Source organism: Spodoptera frugiperda, chromosome 28, assembly GCF_023101765.2.
Source record: "Spodoptera frugiperda isolate SF20-4 chromosome 28, AGI-APGP_CSIRO_Sfru_2.0, whole genome shotgun sequence".
Classification (NCBI taxonomy): Eukaryota; Metazoa; Arthropoda; class Insecta; order Lepidoptera; family Noctuidae; genus Spodoptera; species Spodoptera frugiperda.
The window spans coordinates 8863039-8882291 of NC_064239.1; the positions used below are offsets into that span (position 1 = coordinate 8863039).

General features: G+C 34.1%; 3 protein-coding genes across 10 annotated transcripts in view; 2 read left to right on the top strand and 1 right to left on the bottom strand.

Annotated features, from left to right (window-relative positions):
• LOC118265419 (lipase member H-A) overlaps window positions 1-9923 on the bottom strand; it is a 24948-nt gene extending 15025 nt beyond the window's left edge. The window contains exon 1 of one of the 2 annotated variants that reach the window (XM_035578275.2): window positions 9590-9923. In XM_035578275.2, the coding sequence (XP_035434168.2) occupies window positions 9590-9623 (34 nt within the window). In that variant the 5' untranslated portion in view covers window positions 9624-9923. Of the gene's footprint in view, window positions 1-5812; window positions 6054-9589 lie in introns of those variants that run through there. The other variant, XM_035578273.2, reaches the window with a different exon arrangement.
• On the top strand, window positions 8633-15775 carry LOC118265415 (sodium/hydrogen exchanger 9B2). 6 transcript variants are annotated; one of them, XM_035578263.2, is made up of 13 exons: window positions 8633-8936; window positions 11784-11837; window positions 11938-12000; window positions 12479-12512; window positions 12594-12736; window positions 13254-13485; window positions 13570-13739; window positions 13813-14027; window positions 14364-14535; window positions 14630-14784; window positions 14882-15046; window positions 15119-15305; window positions 15382-15775. In XM_035578263.2, the coding sequence occupies exons 2-13, from the start codon at window positions 11813-11815 to the stop codon at window positions 15432-15434; spliced, it is 1614 nt and encodes a 537-aa protein (XP_035434156.2). In that variant the 5' UTR covers window positions 8633-8936; window positions 11784-11812; the 3' UTR covers window positions 15435-15775. The 6 variants fall into 6 exon arrangements, with proteins under 6 accessions (XP_035434156.2, XP_035434158.2, XP_035434160.2 ...); XM_035578265.2 differs by having other exon boundaries at window positions 8635-8936; window positions 11938-11961; XM_035578267.2 differs by lacking the exon at window positions 11938-12000 and having other exon boundaries at window positions 8637-8936.
• Window positions 15776-16035: 260 nt separating this feature from the next.
• LOC118265418 (protein fuzzy homolog) lies at window positions 16036-19239 on the top strand. Of its 2 annotated transcripts, none has more exons than XM_050706077.1 (8): window positions 16036-16293; window positions 16585-16706; window positions 17003-17276; window positions 17441-17638; window positions 17907-18106; window positions 18399-18577; window positions 18768-18906; window positions 19030-19176. In XM_050706077.1, exons 1-8 carry the CDS (start codon window positions 16216-16218, stop codon window positions 19085-19087), a joined length of 1248 nt encoding a protein of 415 aa, XP_050562034.1. In that variant the 5' UTR covers window positions 16036-16215; the 3' UTR covers window positions 19088-19176. The 2 variants fall into 2 exon arrangements, with proteins under 2 accessions (XP_050562034.1, XP_035434164.2); XM_035578271.2 differs by having other exon boundaries at window positions 16042-16293; window positions 18774-18906; window positions 19030-19239.
• Window positions 19240-19253: the final 14 nt, after the last annotated feature.

Consider the following 19253-nt stretch of genomic DNA (forward strand, 5'->3'; position numbering starts at 1 on the left):
TAGATTATATAACTTGGTCAGAAGATAAACATAGAAAGCAGGTAAATAATATTTATCTTCATTTATAGTTAAGTACTAAAATTTACATACAAAAGTAATTACTTTTAATATAATTATTATAATACATTTAAATCAAGTATTTCGTAATTGCTTGAGGCATAAGTAAGGCCTACCTATTTAGATATCACGTTCACAAAATTTCGCTTTGTGCATTAGTAGACCAAAATATAAATTGTTTCCTTCTGCACTAATGGCATTCAAGACATCCAGGTGACGATTAATATCCTCATATCCTTCCAAATTCAGTACTTTTATGAGTTGAATAAAATATACACGTTTAAAAAGTAGGGAACCACCTCCAACATTTAAAATGCGAACCTGTTTTTTAAGTCAGGTAATATACCTAAAATATTCTCCTCAGTCTGTGAAAAAGCTATGTTAAAAACCGCATCAAAATCGGTTCAGCCAAACGCGAGACAATTGCGCCCATACATACATACATGCAGGTCAAACTGAAGAAACTGAGAACCTCCTTTTTAAGTCATTTAAAAATGAGAGACAGGAGTCCCCATGAGGTAAAGTTTAAATAAGGGGAAATTAACATCTTGTCTTATACAAAGAAATCTAGATATAAAACTATGCAGAGCTACAAGAACCTTCGACGCTGGGGCTGCGGTCAACCTTGCGGGTTATTGGGGCTCCGGCTCGAAGCGAGAGTACGAACGCAGTTGTTTTTAGTCAGTAATAATCTAACACTCCCTCTCGCCTCACCCAGGGCGGGTGAAATCATTGGATGATTATTTCCCCCTCAAAAAAAAGTCCTCGTACCAACCAGACCAACCACAACAAAACATTTCCGTGCCCATTGCGCGCATACGTATTACGCAATTACTTTCGATCTCGTTTTAAATTTCGTACACAGCCTGCGTAGTGGCAATTTATAGTGTTTTCTCTGAAAGTTGACATACTTTTTATGCATCATCAGATATCCACTCCACTGAACTTTGTTTAAAATTAATGGAAGAAACAACAGCTGCATACGATAATAACTTCGACTGTCCCTTTCGACTGTACTATTTCGATGTCCCTTGGACCATGTCTGTCTTGTATAGAGCTGTTTCGTTTAGATATAATTTTTTTAACCATTCATACACAAAATTAAATATTGGCTAAATTTTTATCGACCAATCAGAGTAATAGTAGTATAAGAGTGGTAAAGATCTATGCAGTTTAACAGAACTATGTCTTGTCTATCGACTTCTAATGAGCCATTTGTGCGATCAATCGTTGATTCTTGTAATTAGCATCAGTTTCTAATTCAAATAATTTATTGCATTCCATAATGTTTGACTTCGGTGGTAACATAGGCTTTTTTATTTCTATTTATGTTAGTTCTCAATGGACTCTTGGTCCGTTCCCTTGTCATATATTGTTTTTGTGGTAACACAGGTTAGTAAAATACAGATCATTGTGGACCCTGTCATGCACATCTTCGTTGATTATAATTATGCATGACAAATCTCCATCTTATAACAAAATTATAGCCACTTATGTATTACGCTCTACATTAAAAAGTAGTCTCCATGACAAGTACAAATTGCAACAATATAAAATTATAATGAGAGAACTCTTTGTTTGTTCAATGTCATCAACATTAGCTTGTTTTCTATCGCCTTTGTTACAGTCACAACTAAGCTCAAGACACCTAATTGAAAAGAAATAAGGGGTGATTGCCCCATAGGTGTAAGAGACTTCTCATTTTATTGTATGGCTAAAATCTTGCTTTCTCAAGGCCATGTTAACATCAGTTATTGTTTACAACACAATGGTATCATTATTACACCATTCAAACAAGTTTTTGCAAGTCTAGTTTTTAAGGCACATCTTTGTATACGTATTAGCGACTTGGGTGCGGTTTCACCCGCTCTGCTCGGCACCTATTAATCGTAGCGTAATGTTTTATAGCTTATAACCTTCCTCGATAAATGCACTATCCGACACAAAAAGATTTTTTCAAATCGGACTAGCACTTCCAGAGATTAACGAGTTTAAACAAACAAACAAACTCTAAAAAAGATCTAAGTATCTTACTTTGTACAGAGTATGTGAACTGCAGCGATGCATAAACTATGTAAGTAAATGAAATTGAAACTGTTCTAGTAGATAGTTTTAATTCATAAAGTTTATTGCCCGTAGCTGTGAATTATTTTAACACCCGTTTTAGTATATAAGAATTATTACTTGTTGATAGGTATAGTGCAATAACCGTATGTAAAATACAATATTAAACGATGCGTAATTTTTCTCAATGGTATTTTAAATGTTCTTAATTCAAAATCATTCTTAGAACGCACACACACACACACACAACGTCACGCCTTTATATCCCCGAAGGGGTAGGCAGAGGTCCACATTACGGCACGTAATGCCGCTATACAATGTACACCCACTTTTCACCATTTTGTGTTAAAGTCCCATGTAATAGGGGGTGAGCCTATTGCCATATTCCAGACTCCGTGCTACCACTGAGAAATTTTTCGAAAATCCGAAAAAGCCCAGTAATACTTTGCCCGACCCGGGAATCGAACCCGAGACCTCTTGTTCGGCAGTCGCACTTGCGACCACTCGACCAACGAGGCAGTCTTAGAACGCACTAGGAATATTAGCAATGCGATTTTGTCCAATCCTGTAACATTTGAAACCACTCCTATGTATCATACTAATATTATAAAAGCGAAAGTTTGTGAGTTTGTGTGTATGTGTCTTACTTAATCGCGTCAAAACGGCTGCAGAGATCAGGATAAAGTAGATTATGGTCTTTTTGTTTTTGAGGGAAAATCATCCAATGACTTCTCTCGCCTTGAGCGAGGCGAGAGGGAGTGTCAGACTCTTACTAATTGGAAACCACCCCGTTCCTACTCCTGCTCTTCGAGCTGGAGCCCCTGTAACCCGCTAGGTAGTCCGCAGCTCCGGTAGATTATGGTCTGGGAATCACGCATAAGCTACTTTTTATCCCACGGGACCGCGAGCAAAGCGCGGCAGAGGCTAGTGTGTAACCACTTGTATGCACTTGCATTAAAAACGCGGGTTTTTATTCGCAGCGTATTATATGTAAGGTACATGTAATAATAAAATACCGGCATTCAGATTTCGCAGTGCGAACTGGATCTTAAGGCTGCGGGATCATCAAACCAGTTTTTTATATGGAACTTGAAATGAAAATATTGCATAACGCGTTCAAAAATAATACTTAATAACAATGCCGTTAAGTTTCAAGTTGCCTGTTGTTGTAAGAAGTTTCAGTGATGGTTTCAATATGCTGGCATTAAAAGAAAACGAAAGTACTTAAAGATCAACTGTACAATTATTATATCACATAACAAAATTTTATTTTAATGATTTTTAATAGGTTTAATTTGAATTTTTATATCGTCATGTTATAAATAAATGCCAGATTTTTTAAGACACATTTACCTACGAGATGTTCAGTTTACCATCACGATGTGGTGTCTGGGTAACTTAACTGACCAGATACACGCGATACTGGCAAAATTCCACACTTTTACTAACGTTACAACTGACAGGAACCGATTAAAACGGATCGTATTTTCATATGTTCTTTAGACTAGACAATTTTCCGATATAAAGCATAAATACACAGACTTATTTTGAGGGAGAGCAAATGAATCCTCCCATCCTAGGTAAGGCAGCGAAAGGGAGTGTCAGAGTCGTAATGACTAAAAAACCTCCTTGTTCCTACTCCTGCTTTTCGAGCCGTAGCCCCGGTAACCCTCTAAGTGCTCCGAAGCTCCGGGTCGGGCATCAGCCCTACTGGGTGGTCTGAAGGCACTTTAAGGTGCGTCGGGATAAAAATAAAACAATACTTAACAAGCCAAAGAAAAATCTATGAAAAGGAGAGTAATGTTAAAGATATACCTAAAAATAATAAAAAATCGCATCATAATAAATGAATATGTATGCATCCGTATTTTATAGTCTGTTACTAATTCCTTTCGAATTGAATATCTAGTGAAAGTGATCTGTGATGTCTAATAACAATTTGTTGATTACCAAAAAGAACTGCTTCAATCTGCAACTAGACTTGAAATTATTATAACAGGCAAGTCATGTTACTAACTTTTGAATTTTAGAAAGGAACGTAATATCTATGCTGTTTTGTTCTTTTTCTCACACCGTCATTTGTTTAGCTATACTGACTGCACTTAAATAATTGTATGTAATATCTCGTTAAGAATGATTTTTCACCAGTGATGAGAGAGTGATGTGTTATGTTACGTTGCTATGGATGCGTTTGGCTTCCACCAATCATATTTAATAGTACACATAGTTTAGCACACACTCGAGATGTGCATCTTCCTAACTTACTATCAATAGAAACGGTTATATAGTTTCATATTAGCTAGTACATCTTTGTAGCATAGTTACATAGCACATATCTAGTGGAAAAGCACCCTAATCCAGTAATCGTAAGTGCAGCTTCCAATTAAACGATCTTGTGGTGCAAACCCTGCTTGCGAGCATATGAACATTGTAATTTTTTTCATTTCAGGAACTAGAAATATCTTTTCATTTAGACAATTACTGAAATAATAAAAGATCCCACGTTTATCAAACAAAGGATTCGAGGCGTTCGATCACCCCGTTCCAACTCTTATTTCGGGCCGGAGCCCGGATAAACCTAGCGGTTGTCCCCCGGTCGGATTCGTACTACAAAACCTAAATTACTTGTAGTTAGGTTACGTTATAGTAACGGTTTACTTAACGACTACTATTCTACTGCTCACATACATATTTGTATTATAGTAATGATTCAAGAATACTGTTATTAAAATTATTTGTCAGATGTCCTCCTATTCAAATGTAGCGCCACCTAGATACATTGTGTTCGATTTGTGAATGTTATCTCATATCTTATACAAAATAAATAACCTACCAATTTGTATGCATGTCTAGGTTTGAATATAACGTGCATCACTCTATACATATACTTAGTATTACCATAGTATACTTCGGTGATGATACACTTTCGCAAAGAGATAAATATTATACCTATAATACTTAAGTGATTTTAATTCCGGGATAGGATGAGCCTTATATAACTAACTCATTTGAAATGTAGAAGATTCGAATTTAAATTAAGAATTTGAATTTGAAATAAGTTTAGTAGGTACCTACTTATATTAATTGTCAATGCGAACTAATACCTAAAGACATATCAACTTTACTATGTAAACTAATTAAGAAAATTTCTCCTATTTTACAGCGATATCATCTTAGTGGAAAAAATGTGTCATGACTGCTCGAGCAGCATTTATGTATTATTAAACAGAAACTGCCATACAATCGACGACGTCGTTCTAATTAGAGATTATCGAACGAATAACCAAAGTCACGGTTTGTTGGTAAACTTTTAACCCTGTACTCGTAAACGTTTTACAATATCTATACATTAGAAGACATTTAAGGCATTTTGGGACATTTCTTCATTTCTTTTATGGACTGTGGAGCGGGTGTTGCAAGTTTAATTCAAATCAAATTAGTTAGTGAGAATAAAAAAAGTTTCTAATGCCAGTCACAGGAGTATTGCCTAGATGAATATTTAGATTTTTTTTATTAAAAAATCCTGTGTTTGGTATTGCTAATTTGATAAATATTGAAGACCGAAAATTAAAACTTTCTCTCTTAATTCTGATTAGTGACAATTACGAAGGAAACTGAAAGTGCAACGTATTTTTCATTTTTAAAATCTGTGCATGTAAGTTTTTAAAGAAAATTAATAATAAATACTTACCAAATTCCGTAGAAAGTAAAATTAAAAACAATAATATTCCGCACTTCATAACACACATTATCACAGGCACAACACAAATTAAAATAAAAAAAAAAGTGTCACAATGTAGAAAAGATTCCTTTTTCGTAAATAAAAAAAAGAGAATTTAAAAATGGAACGCTATGCGCGCGCTGCAGTACAGCGCTATGGTAACAGCGAACGGCGGGCGACGCGAAATCTACACGCGGTGAAAAGTAAAATGAGTCCCACCTCTTGAGTCTTGATTGCAATTTGCGATGAATAGACGCTGCTGTTGATCCCTCTACAAAACTGCTTGTCAATACACAGTTAACTGTATTGACTACATAGAATCTGGGGGCACGGCAGTGCCCCCGCTAAGTCGAGCAAAAAAAGCGGCACGGCCGTACCATCCTTTTCTCGAAGCAATTCGGGCCTTTTTCGACCCCCTATAATTCGGTTGTGGATAAAGCAAGAAACCTGAATCTTCAGTAACTAATCCGGCATTGTATAAACACGGAATATTTAAAATTTCAGTCAATTTGAACCAGTAGTTTAAGAATGACAACTTGTTAAAGTTTCTAAATTTTGTCACTCACTGACTCACCGATCATCAAAAGTCCAAGGCACTTCTAGCAGACTTAGAAGCTTCATATTTGGAATACATATAGAGTTTAGTGTCTTAATCATGGGAAAACTTAAATATTTTGTAATTTCGGTCCAGTTTTCCAAATGCACCAACTGCATCAATAACTTTGTAATCCCATATAAATATATGGGATTACAAAGTTATTTATGCAGTTGGTGGTTGGTGGTGGTTATAAATTTAATAGGTGTAGATAGGTACCTACCATATGAGGCATGGGAGGGGGTATAGGGTGGGTAAGGGTGTGTTTAGCCCATGAAACTGAACAACATTATTACTTGTAAAATGGTCGACGTAATGAAAAACACATGATTGGACATGTCTTGAAGTACGAAAATCTAATAAAACAATATATTATAATTTAAATCTGTTATATATAAATTGTTAGCGCGACTAGCCTCCTTACAGACAGACTGGCCTCTATTTTACTCTATGACTGACAAGCAAAATATACGCCAAAATGACAGAACAATGAAATGTGAATGCCTTCGAGCGAGCGGCAGCCGCACGCATACGTGCGAGCGCCCTCATGCTGTTCGGATGTGCCTCGAAACCTAACCTAGAGCTTATGTTCATCGCGAACAATTTCCCATATGTATAGCCTATGCTATAACTATACATAAAAGTCAGGGCCTAAGCCTAAGTAATGCGCTGATGGATATAGGTTCTGCAGTGTTCACATCCGGTCAAGCTTACGTGGCACTTTCGAGAGTTACAAGTCTGGGCGGTTTACATCTCATTAATGTCGACTTTGGAAGTATTAAAGCGCAGGAATCATCAATTTGTGAATACAACAGATTAAGAAGTATTTACCGTCCAGACTTGTCAAAAATTGAGACATCAAAGCCTCCGAGAAAAGCCCATAGAGACAGGGAGTGGGCTTTGAGAAAAACTGTGGCTGAAGCTCAAGAAGTAGTACCGGAAAAGAAAAAGAGGAAGACTACATATAAAAATAAGAAAATATCATAAGACCTTAAGTAACAAAATTCGTTAGAAGTAGATGGTATCAAAAAGAAAGGCTCTACAAAAAGAAGTGAGATCCCATCAAAAACATCCTGTAAAAAACCCAAGTCTCGCAGCTCAGTCTTTCTACCGTCAAAAGTTGTGAGATCCATGTAATACCAAGTCGGTTAATCTATTTAGTGTCTACTTGAAGGACCTTCTGTCTTAAGTTATTACATAAGTTATTATCATGCCAATATTAAAAATATTTAACGTTTTAAACAAATAGATCGACTTGGACATCGCATGAAAACAAAATGAATATTACAATATTATATTAGATTCTTTAGTCTCTCGCGCCTCACGCGATTGAAACTCTCGTTCCTGTTGGTCGCTGGCCCGTCGTGCTGTGTAGTGTGATACATACTAATAATCAAATCAAGCGATGTCCAAGTCGATCTATTTGTTTAAAACGTTAAATATTTTTAATATTGGCATGATAATAACTTATGTAATAACTTAAGACAGAAGGTCCTTCAAGTAGACACTAAATAGATTAACCGACTTGGTATTACATGGATCTCACAACTTTTGACGGTAGAAAGACTGAGCTGCGAGACTTGGGTTTTTTACAGGATGTTTTTGATGGGATTAGTATATCTGCCCACTGCCCAGTCACCTACATAAAATCAAACCAAGTTATTATAGACCTTCTTTGCCTTAACTGCCTTTAGAATATTAAAAAGGTAAAAAAAAAAATATCTACCGAGGAAAAATAGTTTTAAAACTGGTAACTCTCCAAATTTTGGAATCTCGGAGATTAGTTTTTTGACTCCCGACACACTCGCAAAAATGAAAAATTATAAGTAGTAGGTAGAGCATGTAACATCTAGGTGGCTAAGTACAGACATACCTAGACACTTAGACGCCTCTTCACAACATTAATGGACAGATCTTAACGACTTATTTCTATCTATAAAAGTATAAACTCAACAGGTACTTAATCATACATGCAAACGAACTGAAGTGCTAAACTAATAGCTGCTAATTGATAAGATAATTGGTAAATATCACAACATTAGTATTTACATTAGCATCGGCGCTAATAGGCCTCTTTTCTTTGTGAATAAATAGATTTTATTATTTATCCTCGCAATATGCAAAATAGTGAAACGAAAAAATCTAAGACATTTGTTTGTAATAGTGACATCTAACGATATTCTGACAAACTATTGGACAAATCATTCGCATCGAAGGTCACTGTCGTGACGTATTTATTTAGTGCTCTCGTACTTATTGTTTACAATATTTACCAATTGAAATTAATGCTAATATATTTATTTAAAGTATATATTTGTTCTACTACCTAGTAGTACAGCCGTACTATATTCCATGTACACTAAAAAACTAATTGTTTGTGAAAAAGTTACTAGGTACTTGTCTGTTGTGTTATTGTTTTGACAAATAGTATCTAGATTGTTCTTTTTTAATACCTAATGAAATCAATTAAGATTTAAGTGATTCATAAACATTTTATAGGTATGTATGCATTTTTTATTTCAGTGCTAATGTGTAAGTCGTAAACAAAATACATTTTGAGGTTATGTTGTTATTTATTTAGGAAAACAATACCATTTAATTCCAGCTTTTGAGTTAGGAACAATATCTAATCAATGAATATAAGTTAACTTAATACAATAATCGTATAAAGATGATGAAAAGAAAGCTATGTACCTTACTGGACGAAAGTTTCATTGAGTATCTTATCAGTTAGGTATCAGCTGTTGATTAAAAATAAACTACTCGTCAAAACAGTTGTTTAGATAAAAAAAACCTTAGTACCTGCCTATGGAAGTAGGTTTTATTAAGTAAACACTTCATCTGTTTAAAAGCTTTCTACTTCAAAATATTTATCTTTTTGTTGTTAACAAACAGTAGGTTAGTATACTGGAAGGTATCTATTGATATCATGTGATATCGTTTTATTGAATCAACAATACATGCCCAAATGGACTTTACTCATATGCAAATATTAGCAAATAGACACCATATATTCTATAAATACACACATTACACACCTATGTAAGTAGATTATTCGAAACGTGATGAAAATAATTACTTATGTGGAGAGTAAAAGGACTATTAATACATTTTTATTAAATTAATCCAACAGGGTCATTCATTTATTTTACCTCTCTTCTCTCTATCTGTCTTTATTTCACTCATAAACTTTCTCCATCTCTCTATGTTTGTGTAATGAAAAAAAGTACATAGGCTGAACAAGTCTTGTGTTTGCTTCAGTGGTACACAGAATTTAGTATTGCCAGAACAAAAAACTTATCACATGCGATGGAACTGCTTGTTTTATCTTGTTGACTTTTGACTTTGCGCGGCCTTCTCTCGTAACGTAAATATAAAACAAGTTACTACTGGACGTTAGTATGAAAACGAAACTGAAACCGGTCACACTGTTGAGGCTTTGCGTATAAAAAAAATAGAGTACTTGTTATTGAAAATAAATTTTATAAAGTAATTAAATCGTGAAATACCTATAAAACAAAATAATATAGCCCAATTTCAATATTTTGATCGTATATTAACAAAACGTCATTAAATCTCAAAGAAATAAGAAGAGATATTTGCAAATAACAGTTTAGACCTAAAGAGTAAGTATTATAGTTGTTAGTATTGATTTTTTGAATATTTTTTTAAAAAAATATTGATCATGTCTGAACGTATTTGAATGCATTTTTTTGTAATAAATTATTTAAAAAAGGTCGAAATGTTATGAATCCTTAATACATAAGGAATATTATTCGACCACTAGGCGACCACTAGTAATACTAATTACGTTTAGCCAAACTGTTGTATTGTGGTGTCAATCACACTGAAAACATAACTAAGTAGTTAGTCGTTCAGTCATTTTTTTTATATAAAATTATATGGATTATGACAACAAGAGACTGACTAAAATAACCCATATTAACTAGATGGTACAGTCGTGTTGACGTTGAGATTAAATCGCCCGGTTCCCAAATAAAAGGATGCAGGCTGGAAACCTGGCAAGTACCTACCAATGAGAATTTTCCAAATTATATGTGTGGTGAAGAAACCTATACTTATAATTTCTTAATAAAAGTTTGAAATTGCTAATCCCCAACGCATAGTGATTGATACTCATACCATCTTCATGTGACACCTTTGTTCAGCAGTGGCTACCTAAATGCTGATGACTGCTTGACATTCTATAAACTTAAGTTATCTATTTAGAAATTAATAGACCAATGAGTTTCAGTCAGTGAGGTCTTAGGCCAATGTGTATCAGAGGATCTTATTCTATCTAGACTAACTACTCTATCTTACAAAAATATTTAATTAACTATGTCGTTTTTCCAAGAAAACAGATTTCGCTTAATCTTTCGTTAAAATTGAATCCATCAAGATGGGTTCATGATTCAACAGACCATAAATTATTACAATATCATAAGATTATGCCATGCAACGTATAGCGGCTCCGAGTCCTGTACGAAATAACTCTTTGTTTCGTCCTCAAATTGTCGTTTCGGGTCTGGGTGTCATGTTGTGCGGGTGAAATTGTATGTTTGTCAACGCACACACGATACAGGAGATAATCCTAATGTACGTTTTTATTTAAAAAAAGAATTAACTAGGTATATTAGGTAGGCTTAGTTTGCACTTAAACAGGTACTGATAGCATATATTTCATATATCTTAAAATACACAATATAACTATTTTAAGAAATGATACACCTGATCTGAAACTGTAACAGACACACGCTATCAAAATCTGTAATCTTCTTCTTTATCTTGTTAAGAGTAAAAATAAAAATAAACCGCATCAATAAAAATAAGTCGGTGACTCATTCATAGCAGCAGTGCTAAACAATTGATAAATAGTACAGTTACGTTGACGTATTTTTCAGACCAGAATTACTCATATTGCGAGATCTTACCACGTATTACGAAATATGTAATTAAGACAAGTGCATGTATGAGTCTTTTCTTCGGTTTTTTTAAATATACATAACAAAAAATGGTCGCATCGAGCCGTTTTTAGGCACATTATGCAGCTATCTTAACCTGAGATGCCAGGACCTGAGGAGACCAAATTATTATAGATATACATATTCATGACATACTAATCTAATCGGTCACATAAATATTTTTAATCTTGTCTTTCAGTCATACTCGTAAATATTTTACGCTTTTCTGTATGCATTTCATGCACCAATCAAGTTACTTTAGATATCTAGTCTTATCACACCTAGGAGTGATTTCATAATTACGTATAAGTAGCTGTAATAGTTACGAGTTAGAAAGGTGCGTATTTTATAGTGATTCTTAATACTATCATAATGTTTTCAGCTAAGCGGCTTGGTTACATAGATCTAAATATGGAACAAAATCACGAACCTCCAGGTCAGGCCAATTTTCCTCATTTTTCATTATTTATTGTGTTTTATGAACTAACTATTTGTGTTGTGATTTACCTGTGTCTTAATCTCATTTGTGTTTATAGGTGTTCGGGTATATACGTTCGTAGGTAAAGGAAACTTTATTGTGAACTCTAATTCGAATTTGGGTATCTTACTTCTTTCATCTTGCTTTTGTGCAGGAAGTTAATAAATAGAGCATTCATATAACTCAATTAACATAAAAATTACGGTTTACTCGCGCAAATTAATGGAGAAAAGCTCCAAAAAGAGTAGATAGGCTGCACGTCGTCGCCGGGTCCGCGCACATTGCTCATGATGAAGAGTCCCTCTGTGACTCGAAATGAGTAGAGCTTTTCTCTATTCATTTAGGAGAGTAAACCGTATTTTTTAGTTAAATTAGTATATCTCATTGTACCTTAAAAATCAAATTTTATCAAGAATGTCTCTATTTATTTACTTCTATAATCTCCTTCCTTACGTTGTATGTTTACTGTCAGTCAATACTTATGTGATTAGTTATTTTTCGTATTTCCGCATTATATTTGCCATTTTTTTATATTATATTATTTGTTATTTTTATTGCCTTTTGAATCATATTTTAATTCATATAACTATACTCCACAGATGACGACGCCAAAAAGAAAAGAGTGTATGACAGGTACATACATTATGGATATGTAGGTATTACTTTTTTACATGGCATAATACATTAAACCATTTAATTATTATAAACTTTCAGTTGGTGGGAAAAACTGTGTTTACGATGTCATCAGGAAGACTCCACACCGTCTTGGCAGCCATCATGGTGGTCCAAATTCTTCCCATTCCCTTTATTTTCTACTTACAGACAAACCGCGCAGCAAATATGCATCATAATGTTCTGTAAGTATTGGTTTTAGTAGTATTCTTTGTTTGTTTAACTTATTAAACGGAGATTATGTAACGAAACAAGAGATTAGATATCTACTGGTCTACTATCTACATGGGTTTATTTATCTTAATGTAACTACATACATAGCTACTTACTTTCAATGCCAGCCTAAATCCTACAGTCAAACTAAAGAACTTCATGTTCACAAAAGAAAATACATATTTATATTATAGTTGTAGATGTAGTTACACTCGATTATGGTGAATATCTACGCTATTGTAACTTTAAATAAACACTTTAGCTCTAATTCAACAGTGACATCTGTTTGGTTTTGGAGTTAGTGTCCGTACAACTATTATAATATAGTACCTACTCACCTGCTACCTGCTATATGCAATTTATGTATGTTTTGGTATGTAAAGAAGACTTCGTGAATTTGTCTAGACAAATCTTCTTCGCCAATAAAGAAGTAAAAGAAGAAAAAATAATTGTAAAATCAAAACTAATTTTGTGTTTTTTTTTTTTCAGTTTTACTCACGTGGGGTGTCCTATATTCAGAGATAGGAGAGTCAGTAGGTTTACAAGGCGAATTATTTAGCATGTCAGTACTAGTCATTTCTGCGTACTTAATAGGCTGGATATGGCTTAAAGTCACTACATTGCCAGCACTCATAGGCATGCTTCTAACTGGCATAGCATTCCAAAACCTTCAATTGGTCCACATGACGGACTCTTATAGAAAACTAAATCAAGATCTGAGGTAAATCGAACATATGATATTGTACTTTGCTGCATTAAAATAACGAAATTCATCTCTACTTTCATTCGTATTCAACTTTCACAGAAAAATAGCACTGGTGATTATCCTAACCCGAGCTGGTCTAGGTTTGAACGCAGGTGTTTTAAGGAAACATTACGCTGCTGTTCTACAATTGGGCCTTTTACCGTGGTTAGTTGAATGTGTGGCTATTGCTATTAGCTCACACTATCTATTGTCTTTACCTTGGATATGGGGTGAGTAGTTAGAGAAACGCATTTAAGATCCTACGTTTAATAGCCCATATACTAAACAAATTCTTTCTTTTAGGTTTTCTTCTAGGTTCAATGATAGCTTCAGTATCACCAGCAGTAGTAGTTCCCTGTCTATTTAGGTTGCGTGATGTTGGATATGGAGTCGCTAAAGGTATTCCAACAATCGTAGTGGCCGCAGCTGCAGTTGATGACTCCATTAGCGTTGCGATCTTCGCCATCATTCTAAATGCAATGTTCTCTACTGGATCTGCTACTTTTAATATTATTAAGGTAGGTAAGTTATGAAGTGAACCCACAATGCTACTGCTACTATCTATTATTCTCTTGTAGAATTGTATAAATAGTCTGTGGCGTCACATTGACAAGTAACAAGTGACAGATGACAGAAGTTGCACATAGACTATCGACGAGCAAATCAACGGATGACGTCACAAATATCCTGCATCGCACATATGAAGTTTACATGCGAAATAACACGGATAGAAAATACCAAAGAACATCAGTTGGGCAGAAAGCCGGCCAGGCACGATCACCTCGCCTGGTCGGAGGATCCTCCTTTTCTTAGGGAACTTTACTCTCTGTTCCCTAAAAGTCTTTTACTTTCAGGGTCCACTGTCCATTGTTGCCGGCGTAGTTCTTGGATCACTATGGGGAGCTCTGCTGTCAGTGATGCCTGAAAGAGGCGACACCTATGTAGTCCCTTTAAGATTTTTGGGCCTGTTTCTCGGAGGCCTATTCTCTCTATTCATATCGAGTATGATTGGATGGAGTGGTGCAGGTATTAGTTCATTTCAGCTGATAAGATTTTGATTGCTATTACTTTTAGTCTTCAGAAAGCCTGCCTGGATACTAAAAATATATTAAAATTTTAGGTCCCCTTGCTATAGTATCTTCAGGATTTGTAGCCGCATATTTCTGGGAAAAACAAGGGTGGGTCGTAAACAAGAACCCAGTCAGCAATGTATTTAGAATCCTATGGATATTCTTTGAGCCTATATTATTTGCTTTTACAGGAGCACAAGTTACGGTAATCTATACAAGCATCACAAACATTTATAAATATCTCACTCACAAAATGACACAAAACACAACTCATCAGATTCGAAATTTCTTTTTATTCACAGATTAGCGCTTTAGATCCACAAGTTATAAAAATGGCCACTATATGCCTTGTTGGCTGCTTAGTAATACGTGCTATTGCAACATTTTTCGTAAGCTTTGGATGCGGCCTTAATAGCAAGGAGAAAATATTCATCGGTCTCACATGGACAGCCAAAGCTACTGTACAGGTATGTAGAAGTATTCATATGATCTTCACTTGTGTATATAATTACGAAATTGACTAAAACTAATACTTACAGGCAGCGTTAGGACCGGCCGCCTTAGACTTGGTGAATAGTGGCCAAACATCAGGTGCTGCTAAAGCCGACGAAGAATACTATGCGAAGGCGATTTTAGCTGTCAGTGTCCTGAGTGTAATGATATCGGCCCCTCTAGGTGCTTTACTTATTGCTGTAGCTGGGCCCAAACTGCTTTCCAAAGACGACCGTAAGTAGAACTTCATATTTCAAAAATTATTACAGAGTAAAGCCAAAAATAATGACATTAACGTTTCAACTTACAGCTGACGAGACTCCAGATCAAAACACAGAAAATCAACAAACCACTCAAATATAAAAGTTAGCTACTACGTATCAGAATCTAGTTAAGTCCTACAGTGCCTATCGCAATATTTTATACACAATTCTAGCTGTTAGTCAGCGCTCTTAATCGTGTTACTGTACTTTTGTACGTACATTTTTTTATATATAGAAAACCGCCATTGAGAGTTTACCTCATAGTACTTATATTGTAATTTATAAATTATATTGAATCTATACCAGTTATAGTACTTAACAAACTAAGTACTTAAACGAATATTTTTTTAAATATTGTTAGTAATGTAAATATTTTTATATCTTCATAAATGTTGTATTCAATGTGCCTTTTAGCATTAAACAGTTATATTATAATGTTGAGTTGTAGTTTTAATCCTATTTAAAAAGTAATTTTATAGTTTTTGTAGATGAAATTAATCAAGCCATTAATGGCTTCTGTACTAATAAACCCGCATTAATATGTCATTCGAGGAAGTATTCAACTACAATATTTTAAATCTAAACATTGAAATGCATATTTTTTGTATTTTCTACGTATGAATAACAAATATACTTGTTAATAAAATCTCAAACTAAATTTTAATTTTAATAGCATTTAATTTGACTAATTATTTATCATCTATCCTTATTTTCTACTAGTATTCAGCTAATTAACGAGGAACTTTTAATTGTTAACATGGCAACATTTTTCTGTCAAGGTCAATGTCATTGTGTTGTCAAAAAAGTTTAAAAAGTTGTTGAACTTTGCGACTTAATCTTTGGAAAAAGTTTTAAAACTGTATAAAAAAATAATAAATAATATGTCAGTTGTTGTAATTGCTGTAGCCACTGAAAGTGGTGTGCCAATATTTTCAAGGAAACGCGGTAATAATGAGAACGTGAGTATTATTTACGTAGTTAAGTTTAATTTCATCAGAATATTTTTTTTAAATATGTAACATTTAAGAAGATTTAAGAAGTTAATATAACTTCAATATGTGACAAAGTATTTTTTTATTTTATATCTTTTAATGTTTCTATAAATATGTTATGTTATGTTTATATGTTTTTATAATTTATTCGTTCTTTTCTCAACCTTATACTTTTCAAATCTTTTTTACTGCTTATAATATTCATTATGAAAGCTATATAATAAAGTTTAATAATATATGATTTTTGTAAATATTCAGGTACAGTTTTCCACCATAGCGTCACTCCATGGCATCAACATGTTTAGTAAATGTCACAATTTATCCATGCTCAACACACAAGTTGATAATGGAACTATTCTCTGGAAAGAATATTGTAAAAGGTATGTGCCACTTATATTATTTTTACTCAATATTGTATTACTTACTTGTAATATAATAGCGGCTGGTAGTAGTGCAAAGTCAAAGTTAGATCATTTTAGCATTTAAACTAGACTCTAGATCAATAGAAGACATGTTTGAACATCAAAGATAATACACAATATTTTTGACAAAATTTTACTATTATTTACTGAGTCAATCACTCTGTCTGTGACTCGATACTAGTAGTTTTTCTCCATCTATTTACATGAGTAAACCATTGTATTCAGTTAATGTATGTTGTTGTTTGTTTTTTCAGTGTCACATTAATAGGTGTCACAACAGGTGGATTGGAATGTGACCTAGAACTTCTACTGTCCTGCGTTCACGATACTATGGTCTTCTGCATAGGAAAGAAAGAGCTGGAAAATTTAAAGAACATTGACCAAATAAAAAGGGACTTGAGACAGTGTTACCCTATCTTGGACTATCTACTGGAGTCTTTAGATCCCAATACATTGTCAAGTCCACTTCCAACATTAGTTCTGGATTTGATACAAAGCATTTTATGCCCACAAGCGCAGCAGCTACAGGTTGGCTTTTTTAATCTACTTACAAAAACGAGAAGGCTCTCTATATTTATTATTGTATGCTCTTACAACTAAAACATAAATGTCATTATAATTTCTGGACCCAATTCTAGATAAATGTTATATCATGAAGATAAGTAAAAAAATATTTTAAACCTTGATTTCAGCAAGCACTGGACAATTACGCAGAAAGTGTGACAGGCAGATGGGCTTGTCTTATAATCCATGGTCACCTAGTTGCCACCAGTTCGGATTTCTATGAACTTGATCCAAGAGAAGCGAGACTCATGTTGTTGCTGGCAGCCGCACAGGATGGTGCACCGTTACGGGACACTCCTGTGTATTTACCGCAAATGAGTCCCAATGTAGGTATTTTGCAGTTATAAACAAAAATATTAGAAAGTCATTCATCATTAGGTTTTTTGTTTCTAATCAACTATATGGTATATAAGTCACTGTCTAATGTCTGTTCCTATGTATACTTAGGTCTATAAAACTACACAACGGATTTTGATGCGTTTTTAATAGATAAAAGTGAATTAAGAGGAAGTTGTATATGTATAAATGCAAGCGAAGATGCGGGTATAAGCTAGCATTGAGTAAAATAGATGTAATCAATGACTTAAATTCCAGGTAGCATTCAGAGCGGTGACATGTAAACTTCTTGCTGATGTTTACATTCTTGTTGTGTGCGGAGCAACCCCGGCGTTGTCACAGATTGACGAAATAGTTCTGCAATGCTGGGAAAGTTATGCATCAATTATAAAAGAAGCAAAGCTCGTTCACCCTCGGAATTTCCCTATGAGCTTGACATTTGAACCATGTGTTTTAGGGTGAGTTGGATTTCAAATTCATTAGATTTCTTAGATCATTGAAATTGTGTTCTAGAGAATGTAACATAAATTTACTACTTAAGGATCTAAGGTGAATCTCTAGTCTTAATAAGTATCTACCTACTTACTGCTGTACCAAGCATAATTCTTATTCTCTGTTGGTAGATACTGACTGCAAAATCTATATATCTACCTGTCATAATATAATGCCTAATAATTCATTTAATCTGAGAATATAACCTGTAGTTCTCACCTTAACCACTTATACACAATGTTTTTACTTCATTTACAGATTACTTGTAATAAACATAAATAAGCGTCGTTGTGTATTTTCACGGCACTTACACCTATCAAGCCAAAAAGGTAGAGGAATGTCAGGGGCACATAGAATGGACATCCTACGGACTTTTTACGTGACATCTGCAAGAGATTTAGCACCAGAATTAAAACTTAAAGATGGGAATCACAAAGGTAGTATTCTTATACCTATATATTTTTTGTATAAGGTCTCTTGTTGTGGGTTTATTTACATATATTACACATCCAAACTCGGTACAGAAATTCGTGTCTCACGCTAGAATTGCGCTACAGCCCGTCACTCAGCTTTTGCGTTAACTATGCAAACAATAAGGGTTTATTTATCAAGACAAAATAATATCAGTTTCAGAATTAAATGACGAGATTGGCAATATGTGCGAAACTTATTGGTGTTCAGAATATCACAAATGTCATGCACAAAGATCTGGTAATATTCTGTGCTGCGCACTTTATGCATCGACAGTGCAATTGCACACTATCAGGTGATATAATTATTATACTTTATTACCATTGTGATTACTAGTATGATTACACATATTCTATATTGAAACACATTGTAGATAATTGGATATTCATTCATAGATTTGTTACTTTTTCTGTTTTAGATTAATAACAAGCCAAATACTGCAAGATTTGAGTACCAATAAAGATGTTTACTGGTGAAGAGATGTTATGTATTCTATGAATGATAAGACTGAACCCATGTACATGATGTAAGATCACATTTATTAGTGATGCCATATAGTGGAATCTTTAATGTTTAAGTTGAAGAAGAATAGCTTCTTATTTATTAAGAAGTAAAATACAAATGTATATGTGAAGATTATCA